Source organism: Macaca thibetana, chromosome 13 (assembly GCF_024542745.1).
Source record: "Macaca thibetana thibetana isolate TM-01 chromosome 13, ASM2454274v1, whole genome shotgun sequence".
In the NCBI taxonomy this organism is placed as follows: domain Eukaryota; kingdom Metazoa; phylum Chordata; class Mammalia; order Primates; family Cercopithecidae; genus Macaca; species Macaca thibetana.
This window is the reverse complement of record NC_065590.1, coordinates 91,748,491-91,764,892: the sequence shown is the minus strand read 5'-3', so window position 1 is coordinate 91,764,892 and position 16,402 is coordinate 91,748,491. Positions and strand designations below refer to the sequence as shown.

At 37.8% G+C, this 16,402-nt stretch overlaps 1 protein-coding gene across 3 annotated transcripts in view; it reads right to left on the bottom strand.

The window, feature by feature from the left end:
* NBAS (NBAS subunit of NRZ tethering complex) overlaps nt 1-16,402 on the bottom strand; it is a 394,766-nt gene that overhangs the window by 284,708 nt on the left and 93,656 nt on the right. For all 3 annotated transcript variants that reach the window (XM_050754036.1, XM_050754037.1, XM_050754038.1), the window contains 5 exons: nt 13,894-14,045; nt 13,179-13,319; nt 12,846-12,924; nt 7,214-7,318; nt 6,728-6,864 (listed from right to left, as the gene is read on the bottom strand). In XM_050754036.1, the coding sequence (XP_050609993.1) occupies nt 6,728-6,864; nt 7,214-7,318; nt 12,846-12,924; nt 13,179-13,319; nt 13,894-14,045 (614 nt within the window). The remainder of the gene's footprint in view (nt 1-6,727; nt 6,865-7,213; nt 7,319-12,845; nt 12,925-13,178; nt 13,320-13,893; nt 14,046-16,402) is intronic.

The window sequence follows — 16,402 nt, the reverse complement described above, 5'->3', positions numbered from 1 at the left end:
AAAATGCAAATTTGTTCCAACGAATGGATATATTAGGAAACAACTTAAGTGTAACACAAATTTCCTAATTGCTGATGCACAATTTCGTCTTTCAGAAGCATCAGGTGAACATGGAAAACTGCCCCCTGCTGAACCAAGCCACGCTGGATTCCGTGTGCATGTACATTCCTCAAACATCTACCAGCTATTTCAGTTCACCAAGTGTGTGAGAAGCAACTCCCGTCCACAGCTAGTGTTACAACTCTCCATCAGATTTCTGATCACCCTCCTTTCTCCACTTTCCAGTAGCTCACAAACTGCAACTCTTCTGACACCCAGCTTCCATAAACAAGGGCTTATCCAGGTATTTTTCAAGGTAAAGGGCCATATTTTAGTATGTAAGTATTTCTTAACCATTCAACACACGTAAAACTATGCTGCAATTTTTTTTTTTTTTTTTTTGAGACAGAGTCTCACTCTGTCATCAAGATGGAGTGCAGTGCATGATCTAGACTCACTGCAACCTCTGCCTCATGGGTTCAAGCGATCCTCCTGCCTCAGACTCCTGAGTAGCTGGGATTACAGGTGTGTGCCACCATGCCCAGCTAATTTTTGTATTTTTAGTAGAGATGGGGTTTCACCATGTTGGCCAGGCTGGTCTCAAACTCCTGACCTCAGGTGATCTGCCCACCTTGGCCTCCCAAAGTGCTGGGATTACAGGCGTGAGCCACCGCACCCAGCCTATGCTACAATTTTTGTTAGGTTACTAAATATGTTCCAGTGAGCAAACTTCTTCAGTACTATACCATTAATCCCCTTTTCTCATATGCCCTGTGGTTTTCACTAAATAATTCTGTATAATGCAATGACTTTTAGGAATTCATGTGTCACGTTATAGCAGAACGGACTATTCCAGTGCTAATTTCTAATTCTGACAAATATGCTGTGGTCATATAAGAAGAAAAAAAAAAACCTAGGTGAATAGCATATAAGAATTATCTGTGTTACCTTTGCAACTGTTCTGTATACATATTCCAGTAAGAAGCTTAAAGCAATAAGTATATGAAGTATATAAGCACATAAGGCCAAGGCTTCAGCATGGGATTCTGTAGTAATAATAATTGCTAACACTAAAGTAACACTTAGTTGGTGCCAAGCACTTTCCTCAGTAGTTGACACACATTAACTCATTAATCATTCTCACAACACTATGAAGTAAATACTATGAGCATATCCATTTTACAAGTGAGAAGACTGCAGTGCAGTTAAGAAACCCAAGATCACAAACCTAGGCAGCTAGATAGTCAATACTCTTACTCCTACGCTACGCTATTTCAACAGACAACTGCTCACAATACAATTTTAACCAAATTGTATTCATCACTCAGGAAATATTTTCAAATAGAAAAAGAGCAAAAATGAAAAATCTAAATAATCTTTCTGAAACATGCTATAGGCACCAAAACATACCCCACTGACAAAATGTTTCTTCTAACAGAAAATCTCTATTATCTCAAGTTGTGGAAGCTAACAAAGACTGTAAGAAATGTCACCTTTGTACTTTAAAACAGCCAACTAGAATATCAAATGAAAACATTTTATAACAGTTACAAACTCAGAATAGGTGGCTATAAAAAGATGCATCACCTATGACAGCAAATGTAATTTCAAAGCTTTATAAAACTTGCTCACATTTCATCAATGTCAAATACACATGATGATTTAAGACTGACAACATAAAACACAAAAATAGCACATAATTTAGAAGTTTCCCAGCTTTCATAATCATAAAATGTGTTTGAATCGAAAGTGGTTAATCAAATGTTGGTTAAATGTCAAGGCAAAAGTTCTGCCAGTGGGATCTCAAAACAGAGCAGGCAATAGGTCAACTTGGCATAACTTACTATTGTTTTGCAAAATTTAATACAGCTTGAACTCTAAAATCTAAAATTCTATCTGTCCTTCCATGTACTTAATTTGTGGTCCCTAAGTCACTCGTTCATTCAAAAAAATACTTCCTGAGCTACTGGTTTGTACTAGGCACTGTTCTTAGTGCTGCAGCTACATTCGTGAGCAAGAGGCAAAGTCCCTTCTTTATGGATCTTACATTCACCCATTCATTTATTCATTCATTCAGCAAGTATTTAATGAGTGCCTACAACATTCCAGGCAATATTCTAATTGCAGGAGATAAGGATGGAAACAAAACACACAAAATCGCTGTCCACTGGAGCTGCTATTCCAGAAGGGGAAACAGACAATAAATAAGATAAATAAGTAAAACACAAATTAATTAGATTACTATATAATAAATGCTAGGAAGAAAATAAAGCAGAGAAGGAAGATTTAAAATAAAAGTAGAATTTTAAATAAATTCTTAAATAGGAAGGCCAAGGAAGATCAGATAAAGTAGAGAAGACAAATAACCATGTAACATATTAGGAGTAAGTACTATGAAGAAAAACAGAGTATAGGCAGAAAGTGAGGGCAAAGTGAAGCTTATATGAAAAATGTGGTCAGGGAAGACCTTTATGAAGAGATTAAGTTGAGTAGAGATTCAGAATGAAGTAAGAGACCCAGTTACAAGATGACACAGGAGAAGGGCACACTAAATTAAAAAGACCTAGGGCAGGAGCAGGCTTGGCAAGGTCAAGGAACAGTCAGAGGCCTGTGTGGCAGGAGTGGAGAGCGCAGGGGGCTCTAAGCAATCCTCCTAACAGCTGGCTGAAGACCGCACAGCGAGACAGGCATTTGGGGAGTCATACACGTAGAGTCTAGTGACTTGTTTCAATTCAAGTCACTAATTGACTTGAAATCAATTCAACAGATTATTAAAAAGTCATTATTACTTGCAAAATATAAGTGGAGGAGTTAAAGAAAAGAGCAGAATGAAACAGGCTGAGCCACTGAGCAATGTACACTCTCAGAAGAAGAATAAGGCACACACATGGAAAGCGAACAGCCATCCAAGACAGTCAGGGAATGTCAAGGTCATTTTATTAGTTTTCAGCATTGCTACTGAGGAGAAAAAAGAAAAGAGCAGAATGAACTGCAATTACTTATTTAGGGTATGTTTAACTTTTCTTTCTTCCTCGTTTGACAGCATGATGCTGTAACAGGAAGTGCTACTGCTTTGTAAAGCATCCCTGATCACTCCTGCTGAAGAGGAGCTATGCTCTACTCATCCTCAGTCCCTACCACAGCTCCAGGCACGTTTGAGGTGCCCAGCCAATGGTGCGTGGAAAATGGAGGAAAGCACTCACGCACCAACAAACAGGACACTGCTCATCTGAACTAATGCTTCCAAGTGATTTGAAAATGAATATCAAGTATTCAAAGAACCCTCACGATGGAAATAATTTTTATAAGTATATCTTACTGCTCTACTTGTCATTTAGGGTAAAGCTTCAATTAGAATAAAAGAGTTCCATCCTTAACGATGGGTTGAAACAGCAGTTGAACCCTTCAGGACCTCGGTAAACACAGACCTGGGCTTCTTCCAGGTTAGCAAGTGAAAGTCCATCTGCACTCCCTGCAGGATACTTCAAAACCTCTTTTTTAAATGACACAAAAGGACCTAATTTATGCAGTCGGCAAACATTTTCAGTATACTCACTATACAAGCGCCACCCTAACTGGGATCTGAACATAAGGAAGAGATGGTCTCTGTCTTTAAGAGCTAGTCTGGTATTTATGAGAGAAGGAAATGAGGGAGAAAGGCAGAAATAAGTATGACTAAAACACAATGTAAAAGGTGTTACACAATGAAAATAAAGAATTATGAGAGTATTGGGAAAGGAGTAACTTACAGAAATCCTCATAGAAGAGGTTCTGCCTGAAGCACAACTGTGATTTTGCTTTGCAGTAACTATGATACGGTTTAGATGTTTGTTCCCTCCAAATCTCACACTCAAATGTGATTCCCAGTGCTGGAGGTGGGGTTTGGATGGGGGGCAACTGGATGTGAGGGCAGATTCCTCATTAGTGGTTCAGCACCATCCCCTTGGTGATGAGTGAGTTCTCACTCAGTTAGTTCCGGTTAAGAGTCTGGGACCTCCCCCTTCTCTCTCTTGCTTCCCTCTCACCATGTGAGGGCGCTTGCTGCCCCTTCACCTTCCGCCATGACTGGAAACTTCCTGAGGCTCTCACCAGAAGCAGATGCCAGCACTATGCTTCTTGTACAGTCTGCGCAACTATAAGCCAATTAAACCTTCTCTCTTTATAAATTACCTCAGGTATTTCTCTGTGGCAACACAAACAGACTAATATAAACCTAAATTATGAAAGGACAGAGATATTATTGTAACCTATTGTTCATTCTATTTACTACTATAGAAAAAAAATAGTATGAAAGACTTTCTTGAGAATAAAGGTTAATTTTAAAAAACTATTTTTTCCAAATGTGTTTAAAAATGAGCATAACTTAAGAACTCATAAGAAATCAGTCTCTTCAAAGTTTGTCTAAACAACATATCCCCAAACAATGATTCAAAATAACATTATATTCTTTTCATCATACCCTGCTGCAATAGGGTATGACTAAACTATTGATCACAATTTAAAATGGTTCTTGTGGCAGGCCCCATAAAGGAACCACAGGGCATTCAAAGGTAGTGTGGCATTGGGTACTGTGCAACTCTTTTGCAACCAACTTTCAAATTTCAGGTTAAAATCAAATGCTTATCTAAGCAATCATCAGAAAACACTGACAATAAATGCATCCAAATCTGAGGAGATGGGGGAGGCCCTTCAGGGTGGTATGGCCTAGACAAATGTATCCAAATCTAAGGAGAAACTGCCTTTAAAAAAACCGTTGAGACAGTAGCCCTTTTCTCTATACTAACAATTTACAGTAGGAAAGGTAATTTCCATTCAGATTAGATTCATTCTGCAAAGAGGCGGAGAACAATAGATATAATTATATTCTGAAAACATGCATAAAATATATTTATAAAATATCATTTACATTATCCTTCACTATACAGATCTAAAATTATTTGAAAATGAAAAAAGCATCCTGAGCTTTTTCTTTTTCTTCTTTTTTTTTTTTTTTTTAGACAGAGTCTCGCTTTGTTGCCCAGGCTGGAGTGCAGCGGCGTGATCTTGGCTCACTGCAAGCTCTGCCTCCTGGGTTCACACCATTCTCCTGCCTCAGTCTCCTGAGTAGCTGGACTACAGGCGCCCGCCACCACGCCTGGCTAATTTTTTTATATTTTTAGTAGAGACAGGGTTTCACCATGTTAGCCAGGATGGTCTTGATCTCCTGACCTCGTGGTCCGCCCGACTCGGCCTCCCAAAGTGCTGAGATTACAAGGAGTGAGCCACCATGCTCAGCCCTTTTTCTTGATTTTTATCAAAACAAAGAGTTACTTTTCAAGGACTAACACTAATGTAAACTAAGGAGTTTATAATATATTCTCAGTGCTTACTGACCTACAACTTAAAGTAAATACAGGTTCAAATTCTGGCTGCACATATATAGATTTCAGCATGCTGCTAAACTTCTGTAAATCTCAGCTTTCTGTAATAACAGGATAATACCAAAATTACTTGAAGACCAAAAATAAATAAGTGCCAAATACATAGTAATTACTCTATACATGTCGACCATCATCATTAATACCCATGCCTAGAAATAGGATATTGAGTGGAGGCAGCAAGGGAGGAATGAGGAAGCCAAATGATCCCCGTAATTTGAATAACATCTCTTAGCACCGTAAGTTTCCAGTAGCTGAAATTAGTAAAAATGATTTCAGTCAGAATTATCTTAACAGTGCACTAAAGGGTACTTTACAGTATACTATAGTTAGCAACCAGATATAATAATTATCAATTCTGGTGTTACTAAAAATATGCAAAGTGAATAAGACAGGGACTGTCAACCCATTTTAAAGATGAGTAACTCAAACACAGAAAAGACAAATCATGTAGTTAACCACTGAGCCACACTTACTAGTGGGCTAGCTCACCACAGGTAAAGGTTCACACAAATGGATGTGTCATCTTACTCTTTTGTCTTCTGCCTCTGTTCAGTAACTGACCTAAGCAAGGTATGCTCAGCCCTCCTGTTTTCTCCCAGGTGCCATTCAGGTCTGGGGCAAATGGCCTACCTGTTTTTGAGTTATCAGTGAGACAAATGTACTCCCTCTCCTTTATTCTCAGGAACAGAAGACTACCAGGTGGTAATACAGGGACTCAATGGTTCCAGCACAGGCTTTGACACTATATCACATGCTGCAACCCAATTATCAAATCGCCGTAAACTGAGAGGAGGAGCATTAGTCTAGTGGTAAAGCAATATTTCAGTTTCCCATTTGTCTTTTTGCCTGTGGTATTTCCTATGAAGACAGGGTTGCTAAGCAAAGGAAGATGCAGTATCCCTGGGTTTCTGGGTCTTCCCATCTAATACTGTCAAAAACACACTTCAATTTCTAAAAGATACAACTACCTCAGGCATACATTATCCTAAAACCTGTTCTTAACCAGAAAACAGTATGTACTAAATACAAAGAAGTAAAATCAGAAGGCTTTCAAAAAAAAAGGAAAAAATTGTGCTTGTTAAGGTAATCCTGTTATGTTAGAAACACTTTGGCTTCAGGACCATTTACAATAACTTAATTTTTTATCAGGAAAAAAGTTTAAATATATTACATTAAAATTATTTTTTTTTAATTTTAAGGTGTTCAGCATGACAAGAAATTATCAATATATAGAAAGAAGGTAAAACTCTGTTAACATAGTCACATACCAAGCTTCAGGCAGCAAAACAGAATATTCATGTGGAGAAGTGGTCTCTGGAAAGTTGGAGAGAATCGCAAGGCGATGAGGAAGCAGGTCGGAGCCATGATAAGTAAACAGAATTTCTAGAGCTTGTACATTACTTTCCTGTACAAAAGGCAAGGGGTAAGTTTCTAATGTAAATCTAAGAAATAAAGGAGTGATTTTATATGACAACATTCAAAAACTAACTTTGTCATGCAGCTCTGATATGAAGCACTTTGAAATGACCCTGGTTTTTCCTAGCCTATATCCTGTTTCTCAATCTACGGCTATGAAAATTATTTATTTTTAAAACTCAGAATGATGGATATTAAATTAAAATTTTCCCTACACTTATTAATATTAAAACAAAAAAGAAAATGCAATATATGCACACAATAACATTAACTGCACAGCTCAAAGATTTAGAGAGTGTTAATAACCATAATTATTTTATTTACCAAAAGCAAATTACCTGAGCATAAGTTCTAGCTGAGAGAACAATATTCTGATTTCTGAATTTCTTAAAGAATTCAGCATCATATCTCTGTTCAGATGCATGAGGCACTCCTAGGATTTCCTGAGGGGAAACAGTGATTTAATGAAAAGGCTTTTAAATATGGGTGACAAGAAAATATCAAAAACCTTTACAACTCTGCCTGCCTAAATAAATAAGGCCTGAATTAATTAATTCCAACCATCAATTGTTAACTAAAGTACCACATTTGCATTCTTGCCTTTATTTTGAAAAGTGCTATATTAATAAATGTTATTTTTTTTAATCCAGAAGTAAATGAAATAGGCAGTAAAAATTAAGTTAATTACATTAGGACAACCAAAATCAACCACTGGGTAAAAATAAGCAACAGTCATGCATGACAATGTATTATGAGCACCTGAACCTCTGTAGGTGAACTTTAATTTTACCACTTCTAGGGTGACCTATGTCAAATGCAGATTGAACCATTCATTTATTCAACAAATATTTACCGAATGCCACTCACCATGTGCTAAGGGAACTGTGACAGGCACTGTGATACAATGAATAATACACTTTTCCCACCCTCTAAGTAGCTTAAAATCTAGGAATAGGTGAGGGGAAATACTCAGTAAGGTGCCACAACTAGTTCTGGGAGGACAGAGAAGTGGCCCACAAGCTGAAACATAAAAGACAACGAGAAGTTAGCCTTGGAATTGCAAGTGTAGGTCTCCCCACTACAAAGTACGACTTAGGGCTCATGTCCGCCATGTTTAATACTGAATCCCAGATTCCTAGCACACTGCCTGTCAGTATTATTCTGGCCACATTTATAAATAGTCAATAAATATTTGTTGACTGAATTAATTTACAGAGACAGGAAAGAGAAGAATGAGGAGATGTGGAGGAGGTGAGGGAGGGAGGAGGGAGGAAGGAGAGCTGAGAAGTTCACCTGTAGATGGGTTAAGTTGGCAACTACGGCACGTCTAAAAGGAGCTACACAGTGAGCAGGTGAATACACAAGTCAGGAGTTCTGGACTAAGATGTGGGTTAGAGATATATGGCATAGGGTGATTAATACGGAAGTATTATTCCAAGGGAGATTAAACAGAATGAGTTTGAAAGAGCCTGAGGAACAACATTATTTAAAGGATGAACAAGGAAAAGGGAACCTGCATCTGAAAAGTAGATGGAGGAACAGTCAGAGAAGTAAAGAGAAAAAGAATTTAATGCATACTCATGGAAACCAAAAGAAGAAAAGTATTTCACAAATGTTCTAGCCAGGCGCAGTGGCTCACGCCTGTAATCCCAACACTTTGGCAGGCTGAAGTGGGAGGATTGCTTGAGCCCAAGAGTTTGAGAACAGCCTGAGCAAGATGGCGAGAACTCACCTCTACAAAAAAAAAAAAAAAAAATTAGCTGGGCATGGTGCCATGTATCTGTAGTCCCAGCTACTTGGGAGACTGAAATGGGAGAACAGCTTGAGCCCAGGAAGTCAAGAGTGCAGTGACCTATCATTGTGCCACTACACTCCAGCCTGGGCAACAGAGCAAGACCCTATTTCACAAAAAAAGCTCTCAGTTCCTTGACTCCTCATGTATGACAATTATTTCCTCTATTTCATCTCAGTTATACATCCTGTCACAAAACCCTGGATCTCTATCATCATCAAAAGACACTGTGTGAAACACTTCAATGTCTAGCCCCGACTCTGTGATTACCGCACCTAATCTTCCTACTCACACACTAAGTGGCATTTCAACTACTCCTCAATCTCACAGAGGCATCCAATCCACTCACTCTACTTCTTTGTTCACTTTCCATTTCCCCTCAAAGTCCCTCATTCCTTCTAATCAGCTTAAAGTGCCTGGTCCATGGCTATAAAAGGGCTTCTTAATCCCTGGCCTCTTTCCCTTTATTGCATTCATCCAGCAAATCATTCCCTAACCAGTCAAACCCAGCTATGATCTCTGAACACAAGCTATGAAGTCACTGAAGATAAGTCACAAAACCAAGCTGACAATTCCCATTTTAATTTCAAAACCTCAACCTTGCTTGGATCCTCATTCAAATGAATCAATGCAAAAAAAAAAAAAAAGCACCAGGAAAATCTGAAGATAAAGTAAGTATCAGATGTTATCAGGGAATTACTACTAATTTTGTTAGAAATAATCATATCATTGTGGTTCCAGTTTTTTAAGTCCTTCTTAGACATACATACCTAAATATTTAAGGGTGAAATAAGATATACGGGCTTTGCTTTAAAATATTCAGTGAAAAAGGGAAGGCAAGAGTAGAAAAATGGAGAATAAAAGACACACATAACTGGTGCATGCTGAAAATGGTTGGTGCTGAGCAATGGGCACATCGGGCTCATCACACCACTCTTCTCTATACTTCTTTGAGTGACTGAAGTTTTTTATAATAAAAAGCTAAAAAATTGATAAATTCCAGGCAACATGATTCAAACAGATAATTAGTGCTGCTCATCCACGCTACTACATTTCCCTAAGAAGTTTTATTTCCTAGTCTCTGTTAGGAACTTTTCCACAACTGTCATTCTTTCTCGACTTCCAACACCCTATTCCTCAGCCCCTGTTCTCAGCGGAAAACCTTGCCTTTTGTGGACACTATTAGATGAGAAATTCCTCATTTTTCCAACCCACCAAAACTACAAACCTACCTGTATCTGTAATAAGATTTTCCTTCCTTCCAGTTACAGCAGAAAGAAACATATCTCTGCTCCTAAAAAGCCTCAAAATCCCACCGATGCCCTGGATCCCATTCGTATTCCACTTCTATAATCATGCAAGTATCCTCTCTTTCTTTTGTTCCATAAAATCCTCCTCACCCTCTACTATTCATTCCCATTAATATAAAAACAATATTTCTTCCTTCTATTCTAAACACCTGCTATAGATACCACCATCTTCTCTGCCCCTCTTCACGGTCAAACTTCTTCAAAGGGCGGCCCACAGCCACAGTCTCCTCTCCTCTCCTCCACTTTTTGTTCTTTCCTAAACGTGCCCAACCTCTGATAAAAATTTAATGCAACTACTTACATGGCAGGAGACCCTTCCAAACATGACCACAAACTATTCTAACCATACTTCCCACCTTTGTTCTGTGCCACCCCTCACGCTCCCCATCCTGTACCCTGACTAGCTTACTTACTCAACAGCATGACACTTGCTTTCATGCCACTGGGCCTTTACATGGCACACTGATTATCAGCATGGGCTACCCATCAGAGAGACCTGATTATGAGTCCTTGCTTCCTACTTATTTGGACAAATTACTTACCTTCTCTAAGCCTCAGTTTTCACATCCATAAAACTGAGAAGATGACAGTACCCATCTCATAAGACAACGGCTGACAAATAGTTAAGTCCTCAAAAGAATGTGTTGATATTTCTTAAGGGTATTCTCCTACCTACTGGTTCTTGCAATAAATATTTACTGAACCCTTCAATGAGCCAGGAACCATTCAGAGCTCAGAGACACAGCAGCAAACAAGACAAATCTCTAACTGTAAGGAGACTCCATTCTAACATCCCCCTTATGGTCCTCCCTAGCCCCTGAAATCTGCCTTCCTTTTGTGAAAGGCTAGCTATTACTTCTATGTGGAGTCATCTCAGACATCCCCAGGAAGAATTTGACATTTTTCTTCATTATGTTCCCTCATCAATTCTCCATACCTTTCTTATCAGCATTTAATGTCTATACAATGTGAACTCCATGAAGACCATTCCTTGTTCCTTTCTCTACCTCTCGCAATGGCACAATATCTTGCATTGAGGAGGTACTCATGTCAAATTTAAATGAATTCATTTTTATCTCATTTATCACAGTATTAATAAAAGAAGCCATGTCCTGTGATTAAAATGCAATGCCTATCTCTACTACTATCTAATGGTTAGCTATTACATCTGAATATTTTCATTACTAAGTTTTAACATTGAAATTCATCAAATTCACCTACTTTTCAAGAATTTTGCAGAATTCCCTAAAAACAGTAAGCTCAACAAATACTTTAAATGTTACTGTTACAGTATAATAATAAATATACTTACTACTGTCATATAGGGAATAGCAATTAAAAAATTAAAAAATAATGAAAAAAATTAACTGGATAGTCAAACTGAACTTGTAGGCACTTTTTAAAAAAGATATCATTAGAGAAACTAAGGCTAAGTATAAAAATAATTGTATCTGTACAGACTTCTGCAATTCACAACTGGCTTTAATATATTACCTCAAAACATCACAGAACTCAGGCATATCAACATGATGTGTTTTAAAGTAATGTGATCATCCAACAGCCAAACGAACTGTATCTATAAATGAACCTACTAAGAATGTTTCGTAACTTGTTTGCAATGATAAATGGTAATGATATAGTCATTACCAATGTTTTTTTAATAACCACAGCCCTCTTTCAGTATTTTGTTTAAAAACATTTCAATTATATTAGCAGGATGGGGGAATCGAAGGCTTCTGCATTTGCCTGCATGGTCAGACATTCTTGGGACAAGCATCACATTATCAGATGTAACATACAGTGCCTACTGTATGCCAGTGCCAAGAGCCGAGGGGCACACACACAAGGGAGGCAGAACACAGACTAAGAAAGTAACCTCCAAGTGAAGTCAAACTTTAAAATGAAAAACTTACCTTAAAATCTAGAGAACTGCAGCTACAAGAGTCATGTAAGAAAGCAATCTAACCTACGTATATTTACTGAAATGTGGCTGACTTACACTTACACTTTAACAATATCTAAGTTGGTCTTAAACTACAGAGTGCTACTGAAATGCCCAAGATGGGGACATCTATGTTTGTGTCCCTGAAGACCCAAATGTGAAGTATACTGTTTTTAAGCTCAAATACCTAACTTCAGCCCTAATTAGGATCAAAGGTGAATCAAGTAAATTCAACCCACTAACAAATAATTAAAATAGGCCAGGCGTAGTTGGCTCACACCTGTAATCTAGCACTTTGCGAGGCCGAGGCAGGCGGATTGCTCGAGTCCGGGAGTTTAAAACAAGACTGGGCAACATGGCAAAACCCCGTCTCTAAAAAAATACAAAAATTAGACGTGTTTGGTGGCATGCGCCTGTAGTTCCAGCTACTCAGGAGGCTAAGGGACGAGAATCGCTTGAACCCAAAAGGTGGAGGTTGCAGTGAACTGAGATCATGCCACTGCACTCCAGCCTGGGCAACAGAGTGAGATCCCATCTCAAAAAAAAAAAATCATTAAAATAAAATGAGTCAGAAATATTCACATTAAAACCTAGTATATACTGAAATCTGGTATAGAAAAGAGTTACGTGCCATTATCTTAAAATCAAAATATAAAAGTAAATGAAAAAGATTATGAATCTCGAAACACAAATGCACTAAAATGGCTAAGGCACTTCTATTCCCTAGTCTAACAAAACAACTTCTGGCTTTCGCAATCTCTAATTTTTACCAAAACTAGTATATAAGAGAACCTGCTTCTGTAAGAAATCAATTTTTCCCAGAGAAATAGTTCTAAGGACCAAGAATATCCGATATTAGGGCAGCCATAGCACTTATAATGACAGATAAAATGAACATAATTGGTTTGATAAAAATTATTCCTTACCTCATATGTTGCAAGTCGATCTAAGTAGGTTAATAATTTCCGTCTACAACGGCAAAGTTCCTTTTGTTCCAGTGTCAACCTGTTTTGAATAACTATATTAGGCCACTTATATTTACACAGAATTATTTCTCTAGGAGTTACAATGAAAATTATTAATACTCCATTGAGCCCAAAACTCATGAAACAGTTCAGAAAAGCACAAGGGTAAGATAATAGTAAGTACATTTGATTTAAGTTGCTGAAATAATTTGGACTAATTACTACACTAGTAAGGAACACACTGAAATGACTATTTTAAAGAAAGTATCAAATGAACAGTAACAAATCATTTACTTGGAAAAGTTCACTAATTTCAGTAGTTCCTGTCTCTTCTTGAGCTCCTCCTCCTTTTTATTCTTGGCAGGCTCTTCATCAGGTGGTGAAAGTTCTTCATAGGAGATATTGTCAATGTCTACTTCACCAGGTAATGTAAATCTGCAAGTATAAAAGAACAAATATATTTTCATCATTTTTAAAAACTTCATGCTGTGAAAAGCTTTCTCCTATTTTGACTGATTTAATTATTGATTTGCACAAAAACAGAAGGAAGTATTTGAAAAAAACTTTTGCCATTGTAAACAAAGTGATCATTCATTATATCCATAGATGGGCAAAAAGTCATCAGTAATTATCACAAATAGAAATCTAAAAATCAAGAAAATGAAAACTATTTAGGAAGAGATGTGGGGTTACATTCATTCAATGTAAAGCAGCCTATGCAGAAAATGTCCAGAGTTTGCTATTTGAATCACTTCTTCTTAAGGTCTTCAAATGGTAATCATGTCAGTCTCATTTTAATTATTTACTTCTCAGATATATTCTCATATTTATATTTTTTAAAAAGTTCCAAATGCCTGATGAGCAATGACTTCAGATAAGAAAGTATTGATCAAAAGCAACTGCTTCAGTAGAGAATAACTTAAAGAAAAGTTTACCCAGTCCAATGTCTCAGTACAAAAGTTCTCACAAAGTCACTTTTACTTTGACTCCAATTCCTTCTATAACCAACCTGCCTTCATCTGCTCCTTTCCCTATTGCTAAAAGAGCCTCCAGGTCTGTGCCTTTTAATCCATACTGAAGCAGTTCTTTGGCAGCATCCACATTTTCAGGAACTCTTTCCAAACACTCATGGAGAACCCAGGATCGCTTCTTTATTTTACTCTGGATATAGAAGAAGAAACAGAGGAATTAAAGAATCCATGACATCTCACAACACATTACAACTGCCTTCAGAATTGTAAAGCTATATCTAATTACAGCTATTTAGGACCTTGGCCACAGGGAGCTGCTAGAGGAACTCAAAAGAAAAGCAGCCAATTCCCTAATGGTGATTACAACTGGATGCAGGGAGTGTGAGTTTACCTGCTTGCTTTCTTCCTCTAATGAGCTACACAGAGACAGAAAGCTCAGGACTCATTTTTGGTAATATAAAACGTTCTCTCCTAACGTTTATAATCGCCTTTGGCTTGCACTGTGGCTGTATAATAGAGCAGACAATAAGGCCGAAAGAGAAGATATATTCTGCCATAATTAATAAGCATGTTTAACTTTTAACAAATGAGCCCATCAAAGTTCTGTATTTATTTGACCATGAGATATATCCCAGGGTGTAAATAACTTAATCATAAAAAGTCATGATATGCTGTTTTTTGGAAAGATCAAGGTCCTATTCCTCCCTCCCAACTGCTTTCTCCAACTCCATTCAAAATCCCTGACTTGCCCTCCTCCTACAAAGAGCTATTATGGTAACAAATTTCAATTAATATTTGACTCATTCCCTAGGATCCTTTATATATTGCCTCACATCAGTTCTTTCTTCAAATGTCTCTTATTAATTCACTTTCCCTTTTCCACAGCTGCAGCCTCCATACCAGTCTAAATCATCAACACAAAATATCCAGGACACGGCAGGAGTCCCCTGCTCTGAGCAAGCTTTCCTACCTTCCTTCCACTCCAATCCTCTCTATACCATCTTCCTCTGTGCTTCCACAGTCAGAAATCCACAACAGTAGATAATGCCTAAGTCATCACAACCTTTCCACATCCTCCTGAACCCAAATCAATATATCTTTTTAATCATATTTCCCAATGTTCACTATTGTCAAATATCAGTGCCAGCAAACTGGTTGATGTACAGAGCTCATCTATCCACAAAATGTTTACTGGGCACCTACTGCATACCAGGCATTGAAGTAGACATGGAAAGACAGCAGTGAATAAAACAGATTTAGTCATGGGCCTCATAAATCATGCTCAACGTCTTTTCATTCGTTCATACCATCTGTCCTGTTAAGAATGTCTTCCTTCCTTCTCACTCAAGAAGGTCTACTTTAAATCCTTCCAAATCCCTGCTCCAAACATCTTCACTATATAAAGCCTTCCATCACTACCAGATCTATAATAATAATCACTACCTTCACTGGGTTTCTAGAGTTTTATCTGAAATCTGTTTATATGGTCAGTTACATTCAATATGGTGAACCCCTATCTCTACTAAAAATACAAAAATTAGCCAGGTGTGGTGTCATGTGCCTGTAGTCCCAAGCTACTCGGGAGGCTGAAGCAGGAGAATCACTTGAACCAGGGAGGCAGAAGTTGCAGTGAGCCGAGATAGCACCATTGCACTCCAGCCTGGGCAAAAAGAGTGAAACTCCATCTCAAAAAAAAAAAAAAAAAAAAAAAAAAAATCATAAGCTCCCAATGAGTAAAAGTCACATTTATGCCTGTCCTGTACCCCTTTGCAGTCCCCAGCAGAGTGCTCTTGCTCTTAACTGGCTATTTAACTAAACAAAATATTCCCCTCCCCAGAAAAGTACTTGTTTTGTCTCTCCTAACATCCCTCAACTCCTTCAGAGATAAAAACTGTCCTTTACTGTATCCCAGAAAAAGATATACATGAACTCATGAGCTCATTGTCTTAGATTACAAAACAACAAAGAAAAATAATACAGAATTAGTGTTTTGATTTTCTAAAGAAAATACAAGTAACTTTGTCTTCTTCCGTTTCATTACCTCTCATGCTCTTTCACCTCTGATATCTTGCTTGTATTAATGTTAAGTTTATCATCCTGTTTGGCTGATGCATCATCTTCTTCCATACAACTTTTTCATGTTATATTTTTACTTTTAATTACTAATGTACAAAACTTTTAGGGAAGTAATCATCATGAAATTTTCCCAGTGTTTCCCACAATCTTCCACAGTGCAAAGGTATTTTCCTTTCTACATGTTAAGATCAGAAGTCCCAACCTTTTTTAAAGTATGTCATGAGTCTAACTATAAATCTTTCTTACAAAGATGCCAAAGGTTAAAACATACAGGCTTGCTATGAAATCAATGTGTCTCCCAAAATTCACATGTTGAAAAACTAATTCCCAGAGTGATGATGTTTGGAAATGAGACCTTCAGAAAGCAATCAGGTCATGAGAGTGGAGGCCCCATGACAGGATTGGCGTCCTCACAAGAGGAGGCAGGAGACAGCTTGCTGCCTCTCCCTCTGCTCTCTGCCATATAAGGAC